This window comes from Sorex araneus, chromosome 5, assembly GCF_027595985.1.
Source record: "Sorex araneus isolate mSorAra2 chromosome 5, mSorAra2.pri, whole genome shotgun sequence".
Classification (NCBI taxonomy): Eukaryota; Metazoa; Chordata; class Mammalia; order Eulipotyphla; family Soricidae; genus Sorex; species Sorex araneus.
The window spans coordinates 188496113-188520818 of NC_073306.1; the positions used below are offsets into that span (position 1 = coordinate 188496113).

Here is a 24706-nt window from a genome sequence, read left to right on the forward strand (position 1 = left end):
TTAATAGATGTGTTATAAGGAATATTTCTACTTTAAAGTCAAGCCAGACAGGTATTTTAACTGTAATACTTTTTTGAAGTAAACATTTCATCTTTAAATTGTGAATTAAGGAATTGACCTTATAAGACTATAAAGATCTTTGTAAGAGGAAGAAGGGTGGAGAAGGATTTTTCAAAATGTATTCTACAAAGGAGGTAGAGGCTGGACATTGGAAAAGAAAGAAACAAGAGCAAATTACATCTGATTAATTAGAGAAGACCCCAATCCGGTCCCCGAGAGATCTTGCTTTAATCCCCTGCAGTGCTTCGAAGCGCTGTTTAGCTCTGACAGCTTCTAGCATTGCCCTTCCAAGATGATGTAGATTTTTTTTCTTAAAACATTAGCAAGTGATTTTTAGTGAAGTGGATTTTAAGAAGCATCCAATATCAAATGTTATGTTTATCCTTTAAAACAGAAGCTGTAAAATGAAACTTGACTTGAACATGAATGGTATATGAATAGCCTTTAAGCAAAACTAGTAAATTTATCCAATGCTTATGGTAAAATGTGAGCATAGAGCTTGGTTTTGCTATTTGAAGCTGCTCAAGTGAAGAAGAGTGATATTATTTATTTTTTAAAGAGCTTTGAATAACCCTTATCATAGTTTTATCAGATGCATTTGAAGTACTTGATAAAAGTTATGGATTTTTGCTTACATGATAAAGGTGAATTTATACCTTTTATTCTTTATAGGAAATGTCACTTTATGGGAAATCTTGACATTGTGTGGTTTTATAACAGCATTTATTTATATGAACATGTGCTATAGTTCAAAAAAATAAAAATATAATTGAACTTATTTTATAAGTGGATTCAGCGGAAAAAAATATTATACTTGATAGCTTTGCTATATAAATTTCTTCCTTAAATATGCTCTTATTTAATTCCAAATGAAAAAGTCATTTGAGATAAAAAATCAAAGAAATTAATTCATAGTGAACAATAATGAATAGCAGTTTACCAAAGATATATTCTGTTGTCTTCTTGGCATTTTTATTTTAAAAAATTGACCTTGAACAATAAGAAATTTGAGCTGTTGGTTCATAGTTCATCGGAGTACTAACAGTTCTCCAAAATAATCTTTAATTTGTAGAAGATTTACCAATGCCTATTTTGTACTATATTCTGACAGCTTCAAAAGGAAAAGAAAAGGCAACACATTTTTATTTGTAGATTGTACATCTGAAAACATAATTGCATTAATATGTAAAAAAATTCTCACAGCACTGAAATAAAAATTGGGGGAAAATGAGGCCTGAAAGATAGGACAGAAGGTCTGGCCCTGGATTTGCATGCAATTAAGGTGTATTTGATTTCCATAACCTATATGGTCCCCAAGCCTGCCATAAATGATCCCTGAGTGCATAACCAAGAGTAACTCATGAACACAGCCAGGTGTGTCCTCCAGTGCCCCTCCCCACACACACACTCCACACCCCACTATAAAAAGAAGGGGATGGGGAAATTAAATAAATCGACATTTTAATATGCACATAAAATAAAGGTCCATTGGACATTTTAGTGGTAGGGGAATTATAAATCAAAACTACAATGAAAGAATGAAAAAGAGTAATGAGGAACATTTGCAAGAGGAAACAATTTTGAAATAAAAACAAATAGCCTTCTTAATAATAATAGGGGTTAAGGTAATTGTCTTGTGATTGGTCTGCTATAGTTCAAACCCTGGCACTCCGAGCACAGAGCCAGGAGACGCTCTTGAGCATTCGTGGTACCCAACATTCACCTCAAAAATATATATATAAATGCTCAGAAGGACATGGAGAAATTTTTATACCCATACAATGGTTATAAATATATTAAGTATCATTGCTACATTGGAAAATAGTATGGTAATTCTTCTAGTGGCTAATGTAAAGTTACCATATGACCAAGTACTTATAGTAATAAATATCCAAGAAAATTTAGAATATGAACACTTGAAAAAACTACATAAAGATCTTGGTGGTGGAATATGTGCACTGGTGAAGGGATGGGTATTCGAGCATTGTATAACTGAGACTTAAACCTGAAAGCTTTGTAACTTTCCTCATGGTGATTCAATAAAAGAATAAATTACTAAGAAAAAAAAATTAAAAAACTACACAAAGATGTCCATATCAGTTTTTACTTAAAAGACAAAACAAACTGAGTATTTATCAACAAGTGAAGTCATAAATAAAAATACAGTGTATCATAAATATATATTACCAGTTTAAAAAGAAAATGAAATAGTGATTGATGAGGCATGAAAGAGCCTTGAAAATACTTATTTTGAAAGGAACCAGTCACCAGTGTCGCATATTATATGTTCCATTTTCACGAGATGCTCAGAATAGGCAAATTTATAGAGATTTAAAGTCGATGACTTGTTTCCAGAGTTAGGACATTGGAAGAAGTGGGTAGTTAATTTAAATCAGTATGGGCATACTTTCTGGTCTAATGAATATTTCTAAAATATATTATGAGTATAGATGCTTATTAATGCAGTAAGGATTTACTTATTTACTTAAAATGAATTAGTTATGTAGCATAAAATGTATATTTCATAAAGGTTTTATTTTTAAGTTAAGGAAAAAATAATGCAGAGAAGCATGCTTCTTTTACATGTTATTCCTTCTCTATAGAATGAACTTAACCTTGTTATCTCATGGTTCACTGCTTCATTGCCTTCAAATGTCACCTTTATTTAGCCTTGATGAACAATCTAAATTTCAAATTTTTTCTTTGCACTTTGTACTGTCTAACATACACATGTATTCCTTTTTCATACTCTTCACTTAATTTTATTTTATCTATTCCCCTTCCCATGAAGACGTGGGGCCGTTTTGATTTGTTGCTGAATTTTTAGTCTCTAGAAAATGCCTATTTGATGTTCAGTAAATATTTGTTCGGTGAATAAATGATGTAACATAAAAGAAAAGACAGATATACCCAAGATGTCGAACAGCCTGGTTTGTTTGGACACTACAAATAGTTATCAAATAACTGGCTCATAGAACAGCAAATGGGGTGTGATTATAAATAAGGCTGCATAGTACAAAAGAAAACCAGTGGATAGGTTACGGGCACACAAAGGAGTATTCTCTTATGTCCTACAGACAGGACAGAACCTTGGAAGGCAGACAAATGGTTATTGTTATATTGTTTTCTTGCAAGCAGAAAATTATATTTTTTTCCATCTCTTTCTCTATACATTTAAATTTTCTATCTCAAGGAAGCATCTCTAATACAATTCTTTAAACTTTGCTATACTTCCCACAATATCTTATTTAATATTTTACTTAAGTACAGTAATACTAAGGTTATAATTTATAGGTTTATTTACATATTTATTGTTTTTAATTTTTCTCATGTTTTAGATCATGTCTCAAGTCAGTTTCTAAGTAACACAACCTTATTTTTAAACAAAAATAATAGAAATTTAGAAAAAGACTATTTTGTACAAAATATGTACCTTAAAAAGGCAATATTTGCCAATATACCTAAGAATAATATTTATATTTTCATACCAAAATTGAAATGATAAATAAAGTCCATGACAAGGTGAAGAAAAGGAGCAATATTTTGTTTAGTTCTGAAATTATTATTTGATCCCCAAACCCTAAACAAAAAGAGACTAGAATTTATTTATACTCTTATGGCAAAATCTGTTTATCAACCCATAAGCAAATTACAAGCCCTGTGTTCAGTCCTTTGTTTAAATGCACTGTAGTGCAGTATGATTTGCATGTTAATGATGTGAAACCAACTGTATAATAAATAGGAAGGGAAAGATATAAACTTGTTTCAGAGAGCAGATTTGTTTGTTTTTCATGATTTCTTCCTTAAATGTTTAACTTGAGAGCATGTCTATGAGGTAGGCTTATGTGAAAGCTAATAATTTGTGATCATCAAATGGGGAGGTAATGAAGCAGAAACCTTCCTTCTCAGATTTCTCAGTCAGAAAGCAACTGGACACTAGAGGAATTTGAACATCTTTGGAAGGCAGGTATAATGTAATAAATAGGAGGCTCACAGAATTCATTCTGTGCAGTGTGGTCTCTGAAATCAGAAAGCATGAAACCATGGCAATTTCTCTTTCCTTCACCAATTCCCCCACCCTTATCCCTGACCCAATTCTAGTATGCCGTTGGAATGCTTTGTGTTTTGTGCTGTTTGTTAGTTTTTCTGATATGTTGTTTTTGTGTTCTTTTTAAGTTATATATATACACACACATGTGTGTATATATATATATATGTATATATTTAAAACCCTGATTTTAAAATGCTGTATTAATTCTCAAAGTATAAGTTTGGATCATTATTTCACTATAAATGAAAAAGCCATCCATTTTCCTTTTACTCACCGACTTTGAGTCATTTCAAAAATTGCAACGCAACCATCCAGTCATGCCATGTTAATATATATTTAAAAGATCCTAAAACCATTATCAGCATGAAGTAGCCCTCCCACTGAGTGTATACAGATTAAAGGTAAATGAGGAAATTCCTCCAAATAGCTGGTTCTCAGACAAAAGTAATTTTGACCCATAAGAGTGTATTTGGCAGGACTGGAGTGGTAGCACGGCAGGTAGGGCGTTAGCCTTGCATGTGGCCAACCCGGGTTCGATTCCCAAGATCTTATATGATTCCCCAAGCACCACCAGGAGTAATTCCTGAGTGCAGAGCCAGGAGTAACCCCTGAGCATCTCCGGGTGTGACCCAAAAAGAAAAAAGAGTGTATTTGGCAAGTTCTATATTTTTGACTGGAGATTATGCTGACTATAGGTTCCTGGCATATAAATTCCAGATATATTTCTGAATGCCCTAAAATGCACAGAACATACCCTCCTTCCACTACAGTCCACATACAGCAAAATGGCATGCTCCCTAAAATGTTAGTAGTATCAAGAGTGAAGATTCTTTCTGTCAGTAAAGATGGAAAGGCAAATATTTTCCTAAAGTTTAAATTCTGACGCCTAAGAATTTACAATAGGATATTAAGTAGGGTTATACAATGTAGTGGGGTATAGAACTGTCACCACAAATTTGGTGACTTAAAACATGCATATTTATTGTCTCAGAAATTCCGCCAGGAGTTCAGGAGAAGCGTCTTCTGTAGGACTGTAACCTATAGCAGCAAACCCAAGTGTGAGTTCTTTGTGAGGGTTGCTTTACCATTGAATCTCACCCATGGATCCCATAAATCTACCTTTTATTTCATTGATTTACCAATTCTTTTAGTTTCCACCCCATTCCCTTTGATGGCACTGTTAGCATCATCATCATCATTGTTGCTGTGGTGCTCACACGTTTAGTTGCAGTGCTCCCTGGGGTTTGGACTCAGGTTGCAGGAGGTTTTGGGGCCACACTCCCTTCACTGTGATGCTGGCCTGGGTGCTCTCAGGGTTCACACTCTTTAGATGTGGTGAACAACTATATTCTGGCTTGAGCTCAGTGGCTGCTGCGGTACTCACTCAAGCACAAACCGAAGGTTATACTTCCAGTTTGTCGTGCTCACACACATCGGTTTCTGCTGAGAAACGCTGAGAAACACCAAAAGATTTCTGGCAAATCTGTGTCCTGGGGATTGTAGAGGGCAGAGCTCCCGGGCACCAGCAGCCCAGTTGCCAGGGTTGTGCTCGGTGCATGTGGCAGCGCTATGCACTGACTTCATTGACCTACGGTTGCTAGACAGAATTTGAAGCTAGAGAAGTCACCCTTCAGCCCTGAATCACATTATAAAAATTGGGAAATTTTGACTCTGCAGAAGATTAATTTATCCTAAACCACATAGCTAGTAAGTCGTGATTCAATCATTGTTTTTTTTTCCCCCGGGATACTTCACTTTTATTTTATTAATAGAGTAAATACTCAGTTTTGTGATGACCATTACTAAGTCTTTTCATAAGTCTCTGACAGCGTAATTCTTTTGTAGCAAAAGAACTCAGTGTGATCTGTATGCATTTGATTGACTTGTCTGAGCAGCTTGGGATATATTGTGGTGTGTATTTTTTCACCTTCATGTCTATGAATGTGTATGTCTGTTACTGAGAAATCTGTATATACAGATATATGCATAGGCATATATAAGCATATGCATGGATGTAGATAAATGTGTATGCATTTTTAGTAGAAATACCAGAAATCATTATTTAATAGAAATCATTATCTTATGTGCATATTCCCTGAGAAATTTGTTGCTTTGACCTGCTTATCACTTTTTATAGAATGTAGGACTTATCTTCTTAAAAAATTAAATAATGAGAAGTCAAAATGAAAGGTTTTTATTACGTTTTTAATCTGGAAAGTGGTAAGTACCTATGATTGGCATGATAGTTGAAAGAAAATAAATTGGTTTATAAATGAGTGAGAGAAGCTGCTCAAATCTGAATTTCAGAATTAGCTATAAAACATTTGTCTTACAGATAAATGTCCAAAAATCTACTCCCAAATCTTTTAAGTAAATTAAGTGACTAACTTAACCTAATCACTTAGCCACTAATCCTCAATTAGATATAGCTCATTTCTACCATTTCCTTTATTTTAGAATATGGATTGGTTGTATCTTTATTAATACATTTTTAGAGATTTGAGAATAGTAGTATCTGATACTCGTAACTATTAACACATATTAAAATTTAAATTATTGATTTTTATATATTTAAGATTTAACCTGAAATATCAAGTTATTTAACCCAGCCTTATCAAAATGTCAGTATAATTAAGACATAGTTGTATAAGTAGATCTTATAAAAATAGTGTGCAGAGTGCTGGAGCAATAGCACAGCAGTTAGGGCATTTGCCTTGCACATGGCCGACCTGGATTCAATTCCCAGCATCCTATATGGTCCCTTGAGCACTGCCAGGGGTAATTCCTGAGTGCAGAGCCAGGAGTGACCCCTATGCATTGCCTGGTGTGACCCAAGTAGCAAAAAAAAAAAATTAAAAATAGTTTTCAGAATATGGCATGGGTATTAATACTATCACTGACCCATCATGCATTTATTAAGTATTTAACACATGTCAGGTAATACATCTGCATGAAAAACAAACTGAATGTCAAATTTTTTTGCTGGCAGAAATAATTTAAATGTTTTTTTCAGAAGAAGGGCTTAATTTATCTCTTGGATTTATATTTGCTGTTTACTGGGTGTTTTGAAAGGATTTACAGTATATTTTTGGGTTTATTTGGAATTATGACTAATTTTATGCTAATTTTTCAGTTGTCTTTCTTTTCAATTATTTAAAATATCTGAAATATAAAGTTTACATTGGCTGCAACAGTCTTAGAGTAATTATGGGCATGTAGAAGAAATGTTTTGAAATGTTTTTACCCCACCATGAAATGAATCTGCCCATCCTCTAAACTCCTTGAGAAGAGAAATCATGTTATATTCGGCCTTGTATTTATTTTGATTCTTGAAGCAAGTACAAGTTCCTGTTTGTGTTACTCTTAGGTATATTTGATCTTTTAAAGAATTCATGCTTGAGGTGTCTTATTTGTTGTTTGTGTGTGTGTGTGTCTGTGTGTGTGTGTGCGCACGCCTTTACATGTGATTAAATACACTTTCACACGTGAACAGCATGTCTTCTACCATAGAGGCAGTGCTCAGCTAAGGTATATTGTTATTGTTGTTTTGTTTTTTTAATAAATATTCTGGGGATCCAGAGAGATAACATAGGGTTCAGGTCTTTCATTGAATTTTGATTCGATACCTGGCACCTCATACACTGCATTCCCAGGGACCCCTGAGTTTTCCTAGGTATGGTTCTGGAGGCTCGTGAAAACTGGTGGGTGGTCCAGCCAATTTCTTCTTTGATGGAGCTAAACGGAAGCACATCCACAGGCCTTTGCCTTGAATTCTGGTTAGCTGATAGCTGTAGGGAGGGACCCCTGGGTCCCTTAGCACCAATTGGAAGTTCCCCAGAATAGTTAAATGAGTATTTTAAGGTCCTGATAAAGCAATGTAATATTTATATCCTCTCACCCCTGCTCAAGACTCTAAACATAAAGGCTAAAGTAAGAAACAGTGGCCATCTCAAAAATAAGGTCAGTTTCTTAGAAATTTGTGCATTTTCAATAAGAATAAGGACTTGTATATTCTCCAGTCATCTGCAGCAGATAAAAGTTACAAAGATTGCACTATTTTTGAAAAGCCTCGGAGCTTAAGTTATGAGCTTTTCTTCATCCTCTCCAAATACAAAGAATAACATTATTTATCTGTTGTTTATTTCTACTTCATGCATAACACTTTTACTTTGGGATCACTTTATCTTCATAAGAAAACTACAAATCACAAGTTACTAATAAAACATATATGTCACTAGCAATATAAGGCAGTAACTCCATAACTAGATAACAATGTTGTCAAGAATAGGAGAATAAAATACACACAAAGACTAGGAGTAAGGAATAATTTAAAAACCTAACAATGACTCAACTATTCTCCTTGAATATTTTACTGGCTGAGAAATCAATAAACTCTAATTCAGTTGAATTTATTCACACAGTTTGGGTTTTTTTGGCATCATTTTGTCACCAAGAAATATTTCTTTGCATTCCAAAAATTAAAACAGATAAGAGAGATAGTACAGAAGAATAAGGAGCTTGCCTTGCAAACTGGCTGGCCTCGGTTTGATCCCCAGCAACAAATAATAGTCCTCCTAACATCTCCAGGAATGTTTTCTGAAGATAGAGCCAGAAGGAAGCCCTGAGCACCACCAGGTGTGACTCCCAAACAAACAAACAATCAAACAAAAAACCCACAACTTATAAAAATTATACAATGATAGAAGCAGCAATGTAACTCATTTACAAATCAAGAATTCTCAGGACTATTTTAATATTGTTTGGAGTTAATATGTTCATGCAGTTATTCCATGTTAAATAAACTTAGTTGAACTGAACTTGGAGGAGAATTTAAATAAGAAGTTTTATATATATATATATATATATATATATATACACACATATATATATATCCATATATATATATTTTTTAGCTAGAGTAAGAGACCTATCAGTCCATTCTAGCAGCAGCTATTTAATCCTGCTATGCTCCAGTGAAGGTCAAAGTGTTCATCCCCAAAACACATCCCTTCTTCATAGTCCGTGCTCGGGGTTGTTATGTTTGCATAGGTCCCAGAATCCTAATTCACACCACTCTCACCACATCATATTTATTATCAAGTAATTTTCACTGTACTAATTTTTACTCTTGACCATAACCCGAGCGGTCCTGTTCCTTCTGACTCAGATTGTCCCTCTGCTCAGATCCTCTCTGCCTTTCCCACCAGAGCAAATGCCCAAATCTTCGGCTTTCTGTAAAATCCTGTGTGGAACAGCCTCCCACGATCTCCCCACTTGCATCCATGCTGCTTTTCTCTCAGTCTGACAGCAAGTCTTCCTTGTCACCTTAACCAGGAGACCATGCCTGACATCTGTTCAAAATTGCAGCTTCAAGGCCAGGGATGTAAGTGAAAGCAGTGAAGTACATGTCTGGCACATTTAAGGCTTCAAGTTTGTTTCCTAACAGCACATGCCCTCCAAGCCCTTGACACTTTCAGTGATGGCCCTAGTTGACAAAGTGACCGTAGTTCTGAACCCTCAGGCCAGCACCGCTGCTGGACTGAATATCACTTGAATAAAGTGCCCGTGAAATTATTAATATATATATACATATACATATATACACATATATATACATATATAAACACACATGTGTGTATTATATAATTTAGTTCTTCTACCCCATATTTTGTTACTTTCCTTGCTTTAATATTTCATTTTATCCTCAGCACATGTTTATATATAGGTACTATATATTTTATTTCCCCCCATTATATATCTCTCCTACTAAAATACAAAATATATGCAGGCATAGATTTTTATTGCTTTTGTTGTTTATTCCTCTGTCTCAGCACTTAGACTAGCAGTAGGCACAGAGAAAATAATCAGTAATTCTCTGCTACAGTAGAAATTTGTTATGGGTAGTAAATTCTGTTACTTTTTATTTTCTGTTGTTTACTTGGGTAAGCACTACAAACTCATATCACCTTTTTTTTTTTTTTTTCAAATAACTGCATATATTGGGGACAGGTAAGAGTACAAAGGGTAAGGCCTTGCGCAAGGCTGACTGGGTTTCCATCTCTGACACCGCATATGGTATCCCAAGCACTGAGTAGAGACCCAGGAATAAGCACCTCTAGAAGTGGCAAAACCTGCTCATATAAAAAAAAACAGAAAAAAATTGTGTTAATTATGTTAAAAATTAATGTATAAATTATTTGTTCTATTTAGAGGAAAAAGGAAATACAAAATATATAACTTGTCCAAAGTCACTCCTTTAAAATATTTATCTTGTTGTGTTATGAGATATTTCAATGTAATATATTTTATAAATTTTAAGATTTCCATGATTTCATATTTTAACATTTCACAAGTTCCAAATGCCTAACCTAGGTATGTCAGAGTTTAATTAGCAGAGAATTACTCCTCAGTCTATATAGAATCATTGATATTGTACCTTCTCTAAAATGCGTGATATTAGAACATCTTGAGGGCAACGTTCATTGCCTCCTTTTTAAATTATTGATGCCCATATCAATAGACAATTTAACATACAAATAAACATATACTGAATTGATTACTATGTAAAACTAGTTCATTGCATCTCTATTTTCTATCTTCATTGACTTTTTAATAGAGCTTCTTAGGAGGCTTTGATTAAGGCAAATAACATCATAACTGTACTCAATATTTTATTCCCATACGATGTCCATCACAAAATGGTTAATGAGAATTGATTAAATTAAACCAGATATACCCAAAGCTATACTCTTTTATAGTCAAATAATATCTGCCAGACTGACACTGAGAATAGCCAAAAAAAAGGGCTCTAAATTACTACCAGTTAATATACGTGCAAAAAGGTTTGCACTCAAATCATCCTTATTAAAATCCCAGAATAACTACTTACAAACTATATGAAGGTAGGAAATTGCCTTAACCTTTCTGTATCTCAATTGTGATATAAAGTACGTTGTCTAGTATGTAATACATGCTCAAGGAAAGCCAACAATTATTTCACCATCATTGTTTATTGTTTATTATATAATTCTAATCAGGCTGGAGCAATAGCACAGCATGTAAGGCATTCGCCTTGCATTCAGCCGACCTGGCTTCGATTCCTCCACCCTTCTCGAAGAGCCTGGCAAGCTATCAAGAGTATCTCGCCTGCATGGCAGAGCCTGGCAAGCTACCCATGGTGTATCTGATATGCCAAAAACAGTAACAACAAGTCTCACAATGGAGACGTTACTGGTGCCCGCTCGAGCAAATCGATGAGCAACGGGATGATAGTGACAGTGTGACAGTGATAATTCTCTGCAGAAAGTAGATTTCATTTTCTGAATTTTATATAATATTTTATTGGTTATTGAATTCTTACTTTTGCAGAATTAGAAATGTATTTAAGAGAAAGAAATTGCCTTAAAGAAAGTGCTTCCACCACTCTTGAGAGCTGGTTGCAGGTTTCTTTCTTGTGAATTAATCTATAGTTCAGTATTTCCTTCTATTTAGTGTGGATGAAAGACTGGGCTCTGTAATAAAGTCCACTTTGTGTCTCTGTTCTAATTATAAACTTTTTAAAGACTGAAAAAATGCTGAATCACTTCCTGCTTCAGTTTCACCATCTGTAAAATGAGGATAATTAATAGTACTTTCTCTCAGATTTGTTGTCAGAATTAAATGGTCCAGTTCTAAAATGCTCAGAATAGTGCCTTGTCCATAATAAATATTCAGTAAGTTCCAAACATGTCTTCCAAACTATTAACGATACTAGTAAATTGTGAGCTATATTTCTATGTTTGGTACCACCACACTCATTAAGAATTTTTATGTATCTGTTTATGCTGTTAAATTGTGCCCCAAATTTAACAGTGTATTTTAATGGGAAGAGAGGATTTTTGATAAAAATAGATTAGAATTTTGCTCATATGGGCTACCAGCTATACTACCATGGGGAAATTACTTAATATTTCTCTTTCATCTTTTGGAGGAAGAAAAGTATTACTACCCAAAAGTTATTAAGAATGTTAAATTATCGCATATAGATAAAACCTCCAACTAGAAAAATCCTGGTATGATGGACTGGAGCCATAGCACAGCAGGTAGAGCATTCGCCTTGCACACAGCTGACCTGGGTTCGATTCCTACATCCCTCTCGGAGAGCCCAGCAAGCTACCAAGAGTATCCCTGGAGTACGGCAGAGCCTGGCAAACTACCCATGGCATATTTGATATGCCAAAAACAGTAACAACAAGTCTCACAATGGAGATGTTACTGGTGTCCACTTCACAACAAATCGATGAACAAAGGGACGGCAGTGCTACAGTTCATGATATAAACTAAATTTATAGCAAATCACTACAATAAAATGCCCCCGACCTTTACTTTAGCTTATTATCTTACATAGTGAATCTATTCAGGTTTACACCTACTAGTTTTTCCTCAATCTCTAGAAAAATAAAAAGCTTAAATGCTCAATTACAAATATAAATATGCCTCAATGCAATTGATAGCATTTGGCAATTCTCACTAACTCAGGAGACCACAGAACTGTCATAAACTTGTCATATAAATATTTTTAACACCTACATGTAATAAAAATCAAATATTTCCACCAACTGATATCTACAAAGTTCAAGCCAATTTTCTTGCTTGATCAGGAGGACTCCGAAAGAAGCCAATCACTTGCCGTGCGGTTGTTGTGTTCCCTTATCTAACATTCAATAGGGAATTTTTCTGAGACCTTACTGATCAAGAGACTTTTTTTGGAGAAAAGTGCTTGTGGAGAGAGCTGCAGAGTAAGAGAACCCAAGGAAAAGATTTTGCTCTGCAGTTCATAGAATAGGCTATTAAGGGGCTCAGCCCTTTGGTTGAGTAGAGGCTCACTACCTTGGCTATTTCACAGTTCTGAGAAGACGGATGGGAAGCAGTTGTTTTTAGTAAATGACCCCATAACATTAGCAGAGTTTTAGTTGTTCTATTTTTATTATTTATTATTTTTATTGTTTTATTATATTTATTGTTTTATTGTTTTATTATATTTATTGTTTTTAGTAAATGACCCCATAACATTAGCAGAGTTTTAGTTGTTCTATTTCCTATTATCAGGATCACAGGAAGAGTTTTTCTGTAGTTTGCTTTGGGTTTAAAGGAGTACAGCAGATTGGGAAGAAGAAAATGCTCTCTACTAGCCCAAACCTTACATGTTAGTGTGATGTTAACACATAAAATATTTGTCAAGAGAAAGCTTTGACTGGGATAGTCCATAATTTAAAGAGGAATGGAAAATCAAGAAGAAAGACCACGCACTTGAGTAGAAGGGAAATGTTCTTCCTTTGTAATATTTATCCCAAACTACTTTTAATTTCTTAGTTTTATATTCTGCCTTAAATATTGTGAATTTTCTTTGTTTCCTTGGGGGGGTCTCACCCTGCGGTGTTTAGTGCTTAGTCCTGGTTTTGCACCCAAGGATTATGGGTAGGAAACATGCTCTAACCAAGGTTGGTTGGTGCAAGGCAAGCGCCCTATCCAGAGTACTATCTCTCTGGCCCTAAATATAGTTTTTTAATACTTTAATAAAGATACCTTCTTTTTTTAAATTTTATTTACTTATTTGCTTTTTGAGTCACACGTGATGATGCACAGGGGTTACTCCTGGCTCATGCAGTCAGGAATTACTCCTGGTGGTGCTCGGGGAACCCTATGGGATGCTGGGAATTGAACCTGGGTCAGCTGCGTGTAAGGCAAACAGCCTATCCACTGTACTATTGCTCCAGCCCAATAAAGATACCTTTATTAGTGAATTCAGACTGACATTACAGTTCCGTTAACTGGACTGACATACCAGTTTAGCTTGAATGATAAGCACATAAGCTCATGGTTCTTCCAGTGATGAAGTCCAAGATGTATAAACTTGTTAGGGTTTTTCCTTCTTGACTTATCAGTCGTAGTCTTCACGTTGTCCTCTCACATGAGTGCATGCTCTGTTCTCTGCCTATTATCAGGACACTGCACCACTAGAGTAGAGCCCCACTTATGACTTTGGGGAGATTTAATTATCATTTTAATAATATGGATATTCTTCAAGTGCAAACTTACATGAACCTCCATTATAAATTTGGGAAAAAAAGTAATTTCATCTATAACACTGCTCCTATCAAATAATAAATAGGTTTTGGAATCAAGAATTGTAATTTTTGGAGGGCTAGGGCGATAGCAAAGCGGGGAGGGCATTTGCCTTGCAACTCAATCAACCCGAGTTTGAATCCCTGCATCCCATATGGTCCCCTGAGCACCACCAGGAGTAATTCCTGAGTGCAGACCCAGGAGTAACCCCTGTGCATTACCAGGTGTGATCCAAAAAAGCAAAAAAAAATAATTATTTTTGTTTTGTGTGTCTATGGTGGTGGGAGGAGGTTGAAGAAAACTAGAATGCTTAATTATTTTTAAATAAGAAACAGCCATAAATGGTAAGTCCAAAATTCTTCGAAGGGAAGCGTGATGCTATTTTATTAGGATCAGTTTAATTGTACTCGTCTCTTTAAGGGTTAGAAAAAGTTTGTACTGTGCATAAAATGACACAGTATCACTTTTATAGCAAATGGGAATAGAGTGATTTACTTATTGTCCATATTGTTACAATTTACTTGCTATTTGAACCTAGGTCATTTTTATTTAGAAAATAAGAAATTTATACTTGTGATTTTTTGTTTTTGGGTTTTTGGTTTATACCCAGCAGTACTCCTGGCTCTGAACTCAGAAATAACTCCTGGTGGTGCTCAGGGGACCATATGGGATGCCGGGATCCAGCCTACATCCGCTGCACTATCACTTCAGCCTCTCTAGTAACAATTAGCATGCACTATTTTTTGGTCAGGGTTCAACACAATGGTAACGACATACAAAAACTGCAAAATGTAAATTACTATGAATTTTTTGATAATTTTAGTGTTTTGCATCAGTTGATTCCATAATTCATAATTCATACTAGTATCCAGAACAATATCATTTAAAATCAAGATGAAAGAAAATAAATTTGGTCACAAGTATAAAGCAAACTGTGAGCAGCAATAAGTTTCAGGGAACAAGAGAATTAAAAATTCTTTCAGAAATATCATTTTTGGTTATTAACATGTTTTTGATAAACATGCATATCTTCAGGTAAAATTTACTTAGCAGTATAACCTGAAAGATTGTTAGATCACTTATCCCTTGATGGAAAATAAAGGGATATTTATTTTTCAGCATAATATGCTGGAGTTTGGCCTATCAAACTGTGTTGCTAGGAATTGGGTGAATCTGGGTTTGGCTTTCGTTTCACAACATCTAACAATAAAATGAGTTCTTTCTTGGGCAGTAATGACGGTATGTATATCACTAGCACATATTCTGCCAAAAGCTGGCATTGAACAGAGCCCCTGGGAATCTTTCATAGCAATAAATAGAAAGAAAGGAATGGGGGATCAGGGACTGCTTTTAAAACTGACTTTTATTCTGCTTAAAGTCAAGAGGAATGATATGACCCTGCTTGTAGACATCTCTCTAAGGCACAGTTCCAAGGAAATAAGTTCTATATTGACCTTAATGTTGGTGTGTCTGTGTTAAACAAAGCCCTTGCTATGTATTTCATAACAAATTGAACTTTAAAAATATTTTACTGTATTATAACTTCATAAGTGTATAATCAATTTAAATATGATTTTTTTTCTAATATAGAGTCATTTGAGAGACCAGATTTTTTTTCCTTTTCAATTTTTATTGTCTAGTGGCTTTATCTACATAAGGTTTAATGCCTTCATGTCTTTATTATTTATTGTTGGTTTATTTTACTATGGACTTAAAGAGGTATAGCTTCATACTTCAATATATGTTTAAAATAAATATACTCGCCACCAAATTTCTGGTATCTCACTCTCAAATGAGCACTCTTCCAATTCCTCCCAATCCTCTTCCTCTTTCCCTCCAACAAACCACCTTAGAGCTCACCAAATCGCAGTTTCATTGTTGTTTGTTTTGGGGGGTTGTTCTTTTCACTGGTGACTGCAGATCACGGGATGATCAAGGTGACCTTGGTGCATGGCAGCCACTGGGGATTGAGCTCAGGGCCTCACACCCAGCTCTGTGCTCTTCCTGAACCACTTGAGTCATCATTCAGGTCCTTAAGGGATGAGAATCACTAGACATGATGTTGGCAAGATCACTTCAGCAAGTGATGAAGATGAAGATGAAGTTTCAATTCATGACCATGTATTCAACCAGCAAAGCACTTTAAGTCATTAAATCATCTTCTGGTTTCAGTGGAGTGGGATTTTTGGCAGCTTGCTTTAGTGGGTTATTTATTCCATATAGGAGTAAAATCACCTGGCAATTGTTTTTCAATTATTTATTATATTTATTATGATCAGTCAAGTTCAATTATTTTTGCTTATTCCATGATTCCATGTTTTCAAATAATAGAAGTGTTTCATTGACTATATATATAATATATACACACATATATACGTGCATATATGTATATATATATAACTTTTTTATCAGTCATATATTTCCTGTCTTTTTATTATTTTAAGAAATTCTATAACCCTACTTTCGACTACTTCCTTCAGCTATTCCTGATTCTTGACTGAGAACTTATTTACCATAAGATAGACAAATGACTAAAGGTTGATTTTTAAAAATATTAAATAAAGCATTTGTTAGTCTATAACTCTAGCCTGCTAAATTAGGGCAGTTTCCTAGAGATAGCATTCAATAAAAACACCAAGGATAATAGTAATTAACTAGGTGAAAATAAAGTAAACATTAGCATGTACACAGTTACTGAGGGAGAAAGGGCAAGGTACAGTTGTGAAACTATTAATAATTTTGTCTGGTTATCAGTAGTGTCAAGAGGACAGATCAGTAATATATATTTTTTAAGGTCAAGGCACTTGACTTGCATGTGCCCTGTCCTGGTTCAGTCTCCAGCATCACCTTGGTTCTCCAGCATCAAAGTGTGAAGGTCTGAAAATCTGGAGCCAGAGTAGCCTGGGTAATTACTGATGCTTCGGAACCCAAATAGCACCATATTCTTGGACCATCCATAGAACTTCTTGTCCAGTTGACCAAGAATCTCAAGTAGCGAGCTCTGGATTTTCTGAGCATCGTTTGATGGGTCCTTACTCCCAATAACATAGTGGTGTTAAAAGATGAGCTGACCATTGTGTGTTTAAAGCATAAGTATTGGGGCTGGAGCGGTAGCACAGTGGGTAGGGCATTTGCCTTGCACACGGCTGACCCGGGTTCGATTCCCAGCATCCCATATGGTCCCTTGAGCACAGATAGGGTGCTCAATTCTGAGTGAAGAGCCAGGAGTGACCCCTGTGCATTGCCGGATGTGACCCAAAAGCAAATAATAATAATAATAATAATAATAATAATAATAATAATAATAATAAAGCATTAAGTATTTATACTCTTATAAATCATCTTATCTCAATATATTTTTCTATAACAAAAATTTAATGATGAAACATAAAAAATCTAGAGAATAAACTCACATAGGGCTTTAAGCATAAAAGAAAATGAATCTAGCCCCTGAAGAACAGAGAGAAATCACTTGAGGATTTTAATCTGCCAAGTAACATATTTCAAGTCATATGACAGGAGGTGCCTCTGGCAAATAATAGAAGAAAATAGACTTACTAGGGTAATTTTATAGAAAAATCGAGGACATTGACTTATGTTATATAGTGCTGTTGTCAAAATGCACTCTGGTGTAATACTGCTTAAAAAATCTGAAATCCAGATCACTTTTAAAATAAAAGCACAAAAGATCATGTTAGATCTATCCTAAAAGACACATCTAATTCAAAATTGGCCAGTCTGGAGTTACAGAAAGCAAAATTTGTATGACTGTCTCACTTCTCTTTGAGTGTGATTTGTGGCTGAGACAATAGGCTCGAAAATCTTTTCACCATATGTGGAATTATTCAGTTTTATCAGAGCAAGAAATTATTACAAAATAAATCTTTCTCCTCCCAGAGCATTATCTGCTAATTAAACATCTAACTGAAGAAAAGTGCAGTCATTTAGAAAGCATTCTTTAGCATGTCTATAATTCTCAAGAAGAAGACAATCATAAAACAAGGTTTTTATTATGAAACTGAGCTGAGCTCAAGATCAAAATTTTCCTAAATAAGTAAATTTGAGCTCCAAATTCAACTAATACAGCTAGTAACTGCAAAGCCTCATTCATTCATGATTAAACTAAAGAAGACAAGGAACTAGAAATTCTTTATTTGAAACAAAAACTTGTTATCAATGGAAAGTTTGGAGTCTCTGTCAAAACATTCAAATTTATTCAAATGATACCTTCAAAATTTCAAATGAGAGATGATATTTAAATTGTATGAGTTAGAGGAAATAGAATTAACTTTTACTTTCAAGTATTGACTACTTCTCCATAGTATGAAATAACAATAAAAAATTTCCATAAGCTATAAAATAGCATAAAAGTATATTTATATATTTTATATATGCAATGACACTATTGACACATTTAAAGATAATATTTAGTTTGATATTAATTTATTTTAACTTCCTTTTTGTTTTCACATGTTAAATGTCCTAATATTGTTAATTTTTCTTAATGTTTTTGTTTTTAAACAATTTAAAATATTCCACAGATATTTATGTTTAAATTATATAGAGTGCTCATTATCAGTTATACTTTAGAACCTTACATAATTATTTTATAGAAAATTAATATTGGCATTTTTCTGTGATATTAACTGAAAAATGGTTAAAGACTACTGCATCATCCCTTAATGATGGTGAGTTGAATGTAGACAGTGATGACTGGGGAGAAAGAAACAGTCTCACACTGGGTAGGTGACTTTGAGCCAAGCCCGTGCTTTCATGTAAGAGCCAGAGTTGATCCCTAGCACCAAATGGTTTTAGTGGTAGCTTCATTGATTGTGTCTCAGTAGTACAGTGTAAATATCTCCCAAGGATTAGCAAGTGTGAACCTGCCCTCCCACAACCCCCCTACAGGAGCCCCAACACACACCATACAATTGATTCCGAAAATCCTGCAATTTCAGTAAGTTAAAGTGGAGAACATTCATACCTAATTCCAGCTGTATTCTATTTTGGGAAGTTTTCCTTACTTAAATTGACTGAGAAATTTGGCAACTCTTTCCTGGGGCACTGGAGTTAAGTGGATAAGGCAGATGAAGTAATGAACAAAATAAATTGAAGGCTCATCAAAAGGGTGCCTTAGAATTCCTTAAACCTGAGCTATTTTGAATCTTACCAGATCTAATATTAGTGAGTGTTATTGTTTGTAAATGAGGTTAAGAGAAATTCCTAATCTCACAACTAAAAAAAAAATGCAATGCATGTTTGTAAAGATTTGGCAAAATCGTCTACTTCTATATGGGAACATATATATTCTGCAGAAATCTTTTGCAAAACGTTATTCTGCAAATTCATGGACACAACTAATTGGAAACCATTGTTCTTTACAGAAGTAAATGACACCTTTGAAAAAAAATTTAGATAGGTTAGTTGGGGGTTTGGGGGTGTTTCTTTTGACCATATGCAGTAGTGTTCCAGGTATAGGGTTGGACTAAAGGGACCTTGTGGAATGCAGGAATCAAAAACAGTCAGCTGTGTACAAGGCAAGCACTGTATCGGTTACACTATCTTTCTGGCCCCTCGGTGAGTTAGTTCTAAGTGCATCATGAAAGATCACAAGACTTCTCTAATTTGTACATGACAGGAGACTCTAATCAAAATGTGCCTATAAGCACTTTAATTTCTGATGCTTCTCTTTTCAGTTCTCTCCTATTTGCTTACATCTTTAGAAACTCTAATATACCTAGTGTGAAAAGGAGGTCAAGTATATATTTCTTCTTCCTCTATATAATTTTTCTATATTTATTCCTTTTCTCTGTATCATTTGAAAATTGTTTTATTCTCCTAATTATTAAAAGAAGGCCAAAAGTGTAAAAAAAAAAAAAGCTTACCAAAGAGTTCTTTTGTGCTCTAATTTTGTTTTCTGTTATTTTTCTTGAGAAGATCCGTAAACAAGTCCGTTTCCCAGTGGCAAGACGGCTGTTTTGGAAATCAAGTGGCACTGGTGCCTTATTATTGCTTTACTCTGTCCATTTTTAACACTCTTAGAATTGCCCACTAACACTGGTTTCTAAAGAAGTAGGACAGCTGGGGCTGGAGTGATAGCGCAGAGGGTAGGGCATTTGCCTTGCACGCGGCCGATCCGGGTTCGATTCCCACCATCCCATATGGTCCCCCGAGCACCGCCAGGAGTGATTCCTGAGTGCAGAGCCAGGAGTCAGCCCTGAGCATTGCTGTGTGTGACCCCCCCCCCAAAAAAAAAGCAAAAACAAAGTAGGACATCCTGGAGTCCTCATTCGAACAAGCACTGTAGGTGTTTTCTTTTGAATTTCATTCCAGGTATCTCTACCACAGGACCTTTCGGCGTGGGAAGCACCACCACTAGTACCACCCTCCGGACCACCACTTGGAACCCAAACAAGAGCACCACCCCCTCCATGTCAGGAAGGAGAAACCGGAGCACGAGCACCCCCTCTCCAGCTGTGGAGGTGCTGGATGACATGACGACACACCTTCCGTCCTCCTCTTCCCAAATTCCAGTTGTGGAGGAGAGCTGTGAGGCCGTGGAAGCACGAGAAATCATGTGGTTTAAGACCCGCCAAGGGCAGATGGCAAAGCAGCCGTGTCCCACGGGGACCATTGGTAAGTCTGTTCCCTGACCCAGAGGTGTTCCCTTACTCTCAACTTGTCTTTTCTGATAGTTTCTTCCCTGTTGGTTTCCCGGGTCAGTATTGGCTTCCTAGTTGATTGAATTCTGAATTTTGATGAATTGCCGCATAACGAATTTCCAGAGTTTGCAAGCGGACTCTGACAAAGCCCCGTGGGAGTCGGGTGGAGATCTGTGTCAACGCGGGAGTTCTCCCCACTGGTCTGGGCCACTCCAGAGAACTGGCTTTTCTCTGTGGTCACCCCGAGTGAACCACTTGACTGCTGGGATTTATTCTCATGCTTGTCACCAGCTTCAAATGTTGATTGCAGAAATTGAGGTCAAGGATGTTTATCATAGAAGATGATTGCTGAAATTGTGTAAAATCTAACACAGTCAGTTTGACGCTTTTTTGGATTAGTCTCTGTAGCTTTGCTTTTTGGAATCAAAGGCCTTTAACACAGCGAGGGATGGTGTTGGCAGGAGCCTGCCTCACATATACCCACTAGAGAGGGCAATCCTGCACTGCTTTATCTAGGGCATAATTAAGAACTAATGAGAGATGGTACAGAGGTTAAGACACTTGCCTTGCATGCAGCTGACCCCCGTTCCATCCAGACACTACTTCGGCACTGCTGAAATGACCCCTGAGCACAGAGCCAGGAGTAGCCCCTGTGCAGGCATAAAACCCCTACCTGATCAAAAAAAAAAAAAGAAAGGAATTAGCTTTCTTTTACATTTAGTTGCTGATGTCATTCATAATGTCCTCAAATGTGATGTATAATTTTAAGTTAGAAATAATAATAATTTGATTTTCTTATTATTACAAACACTGAACTTAATAAAAATCAGTGCTTTCTACACTGAAGATTCACACTTTTAAGAAAAAATTGTAAAATAAACATACAGTAGCATTACAATAAACAAAATAAATATATTGTAGCGTTCATTTGGATTATATGTTTTAGTGTTACTGGTTTGGTACAATATGTAGGGTTTTTTTTTTTTCTTAGGGGAATGCATAGTAACTGGTGCCGAGGGGTTACCCCTACCCCTATGTAGTTCGAGTGTCTTACTCAATGGACTATCCCTCTGGCTCAGTAGGGGACTTCTCTTTTCAGAGATCTAATGTTGGGGCTTTAGGGATCATGCAAAGGTCTGGAGCACACGTTCTGCATTCTTGGAATCAGATTTGGTCTCTGGCATTGTTCATACCCTACCCACTGTCTGGAGTGACTCACACACACTAAACAGGGAGTAAGCCTTGAGCACTTCTGGTATGGCTCAATTAAAAAAAAAAAAAATGAACCAGTTGAAGTTCAAATGGGGATATATCATTTAAATTTCATAGCATATGAAATGATAAGAAGAGCAAAAGTGCAATGTTTTCAAAAGTACATACCAATTTTTTTCTTCAACAATGCATTTGAAATACTCTTTACTACTCCTTCCCTATATGAGAGAGGCTATTGTTCAGTGGTAGGATATTCTGTGGTATTAAAATCAGAAAGGAATATGAATCTGCTTCCTCTCAATGCTCTGTGACTGGCCCCTCAGTTCTGGACCTTAGTTCCTTCATCTCTAAAAGAGAACTAATAGGGGCTGGAGCAATAGCACAGCGGGTAGGGCATTTGTCTTGCACACGGCCGACCCGCATTCGATTCCCAGCATCCCATATGGCCCGCTGAGCACTGCCAGGGGTAATTCCTGAGTGCAGAGCCAGGAATAACCCCTGTGTGTTGCCGGGTGTGACCCAAAAAGAAAAAAAAAAAAGAGAGAGAACTAATAGTCACTCCATGTTAAATCCTTAGTTTGAAGATTAGTCAAGTACATTATTTGAAAGCACTTTTCAGATTACCACAGACTTTAGAAGCTGATAGCTATTGTTTTGTGAAAATTGGAAAGACATGTGTACGGAAACCTGAATAGTATTCCCTGGTGTTGGTCTACACACATGGTCTCCTTTTACCGTGCTCAGTGCTAAACCTCTGTTCAGATCCAGACAGGTTCTATCACTGAATTATGCCAACAGTGTCTCACTACTCTTCATGGCTCCCTCACATTTTTTCTCACATTCTTACAATTTTTTTTCTAACGCCCCAAAACAGCTCATTTCTCTCCACTCCTTTGTGTTCTTAGGTGGTTTTCCAGCACCTACATATCGAAGACTGAGGAGTTTCTGGCTGAACATATATTTCCAATTCCATAAAATACAACTCCCTTCTCTGGTTGACCTAAATTCAAAATATATAAAGCTTCCCGAATAGAACATCATTTTCTTCACAAACACCCTTTCTAGCTTTTTTTCTTCTTTTTCTACTAAAGATTTCTTTAAGATTCAACTGTTCATTTTCCAATGAATTATAATAGGTCACAAAAAAAAAAACAGATACCACACCTATGTAGTTTAAGGCATTATTACTGATGCCAACATAGCTGCCATCAGTGATGATAAATATTGAATGTTTTTGTTGGTTGTATGTTTCCAGCCTAAACCAGTTGCATGCAAGGCATTGTACCTGATTTTTAATAGATACCTCTCAGATTAATTCTCTCATTTTTACCATGGTTCACATTTCAACAACATTTCAATAGAGTGCATATGCCGTTGAAAGGAAAATGGATTGAATATATGAAACATGCCTATTCCTCTCATTATTTTTAGGAGTATCAACATATCTCTGCCTAGCTCCTGGAACATGGGACCCCCAAGGACCAGACCTCAGTAACTGTTCTTCACCTTGGATCAACCATATAACTCAAAAGGTAAATCTTGTGACTGACAAGGAAGACTTTACAAAACTGAAGTCCTTTATTCTTTATTATTACTGCTACAAACACAGTAAAAAATACTTGAATGTTGAAGAGTATTCTAATTTCAATTTAAAAACAATCACAACCGGGGCTGGAGCGATAGCACAGCAGGTAGGGTGTTTGCCTTGCACGAGGCCGACCAGGGTTGGAATCCCAGCATCCCATATGGTTCCCTGAGCACCGCCAGGAGTAATTCCTGAGTGCAGAGCTAGGAGTAACCCCTGTGCATTGCCGGGTGTGACCCAAAAAACAAACAAACAAAAAAAATCACAACCTCTGGTATATACTATGAGCTAATGAGCTAATTTCAGGATGCCGTTGTTCTTAAAGGACAAATCCATAAACTTCATCTCTGCCAGACTGACTTTATAATCATAAATGTATTAATAATAACATTTCTATCATATTATAAATATCCCAAGTGATGTTATAAATCAAGCAAGCAAAAGATCCCCACATACATACATATGGATTTTCTTGTGGAAATAATAATTAATGTAAATAAAGTCTACCTTTGCAATTTTAAGCTATTTGATAAATGGTCTGTAACCTAATCATTTATCAGTGTTAAAAGTATACACATGTGTGACAGAATCTTGCAGACTAAAATGTTCAGGACTTATTTGGTTGCAATATGTTGAACATTTTTATTATTAATGCACTGTGGGGCTTTGAATTGATTTCATTACAAACAGAGACCAGATGTGCGTTTATGCCAAAAGGGCTATGGGATGAATCCTTATTATAGCAATTTGTGTGGATTTATGCACTCCTTAAAATGGAGAGTCCTTCTATGGCACATTAGCTGTGCTAAGGAATTTCTGAAAGAGTTTTTCCTGAGAAATGTTACAAATGATGGCCTTACTAAAAGCCAGTCTGTGCCATTTTGCTCTTTTCTCTATTTGTTTTTAACCAGGCTCAACCTCCCTAATATACTGTATAATAATCCATAAATATCTACTCAGTAGATCGTTTAGCAGATGAGCCATAACTATCTATTTACCCTAAATCATGGAAGAACAGTGGTTATATTAACT

General features: G+C 35.8%; 1 protein-coding gene across 27 annotated transcripts in view; it reads left to right on the forward strand.

Moving 5' to 3' along the window:
* The window catches only part of ADGRL3 (adhesion G protein-coupled receptor L3), a 988077-nt gene that overhangs the window by 635305 nt on the left and 328066 nt on the right, over window positions 1–24706 (forward strand). For 19 of the 27 annotated variants that reach the window (XM_055139571.1, XM_055139572.1, XM_055139577.1 and 16 more), the window contains 2 exons: window positions 20549–20851; window positions 23521–23621. In XM_055139571.1, the coding sequence (XP_054995546.1) occupies window positions 20549–20851; window positions 23521–23621 (404 nt within the window). The remainder of the gene's footprint in view (window positions 1–20548; window positions 20852–23520; window positions 23622–24706) is intronic. The other 8 variants (XM_055139575.1, XM_055139581.1, XM_055139555.1 and 5 more) reach the window with 1 other exon arrangement.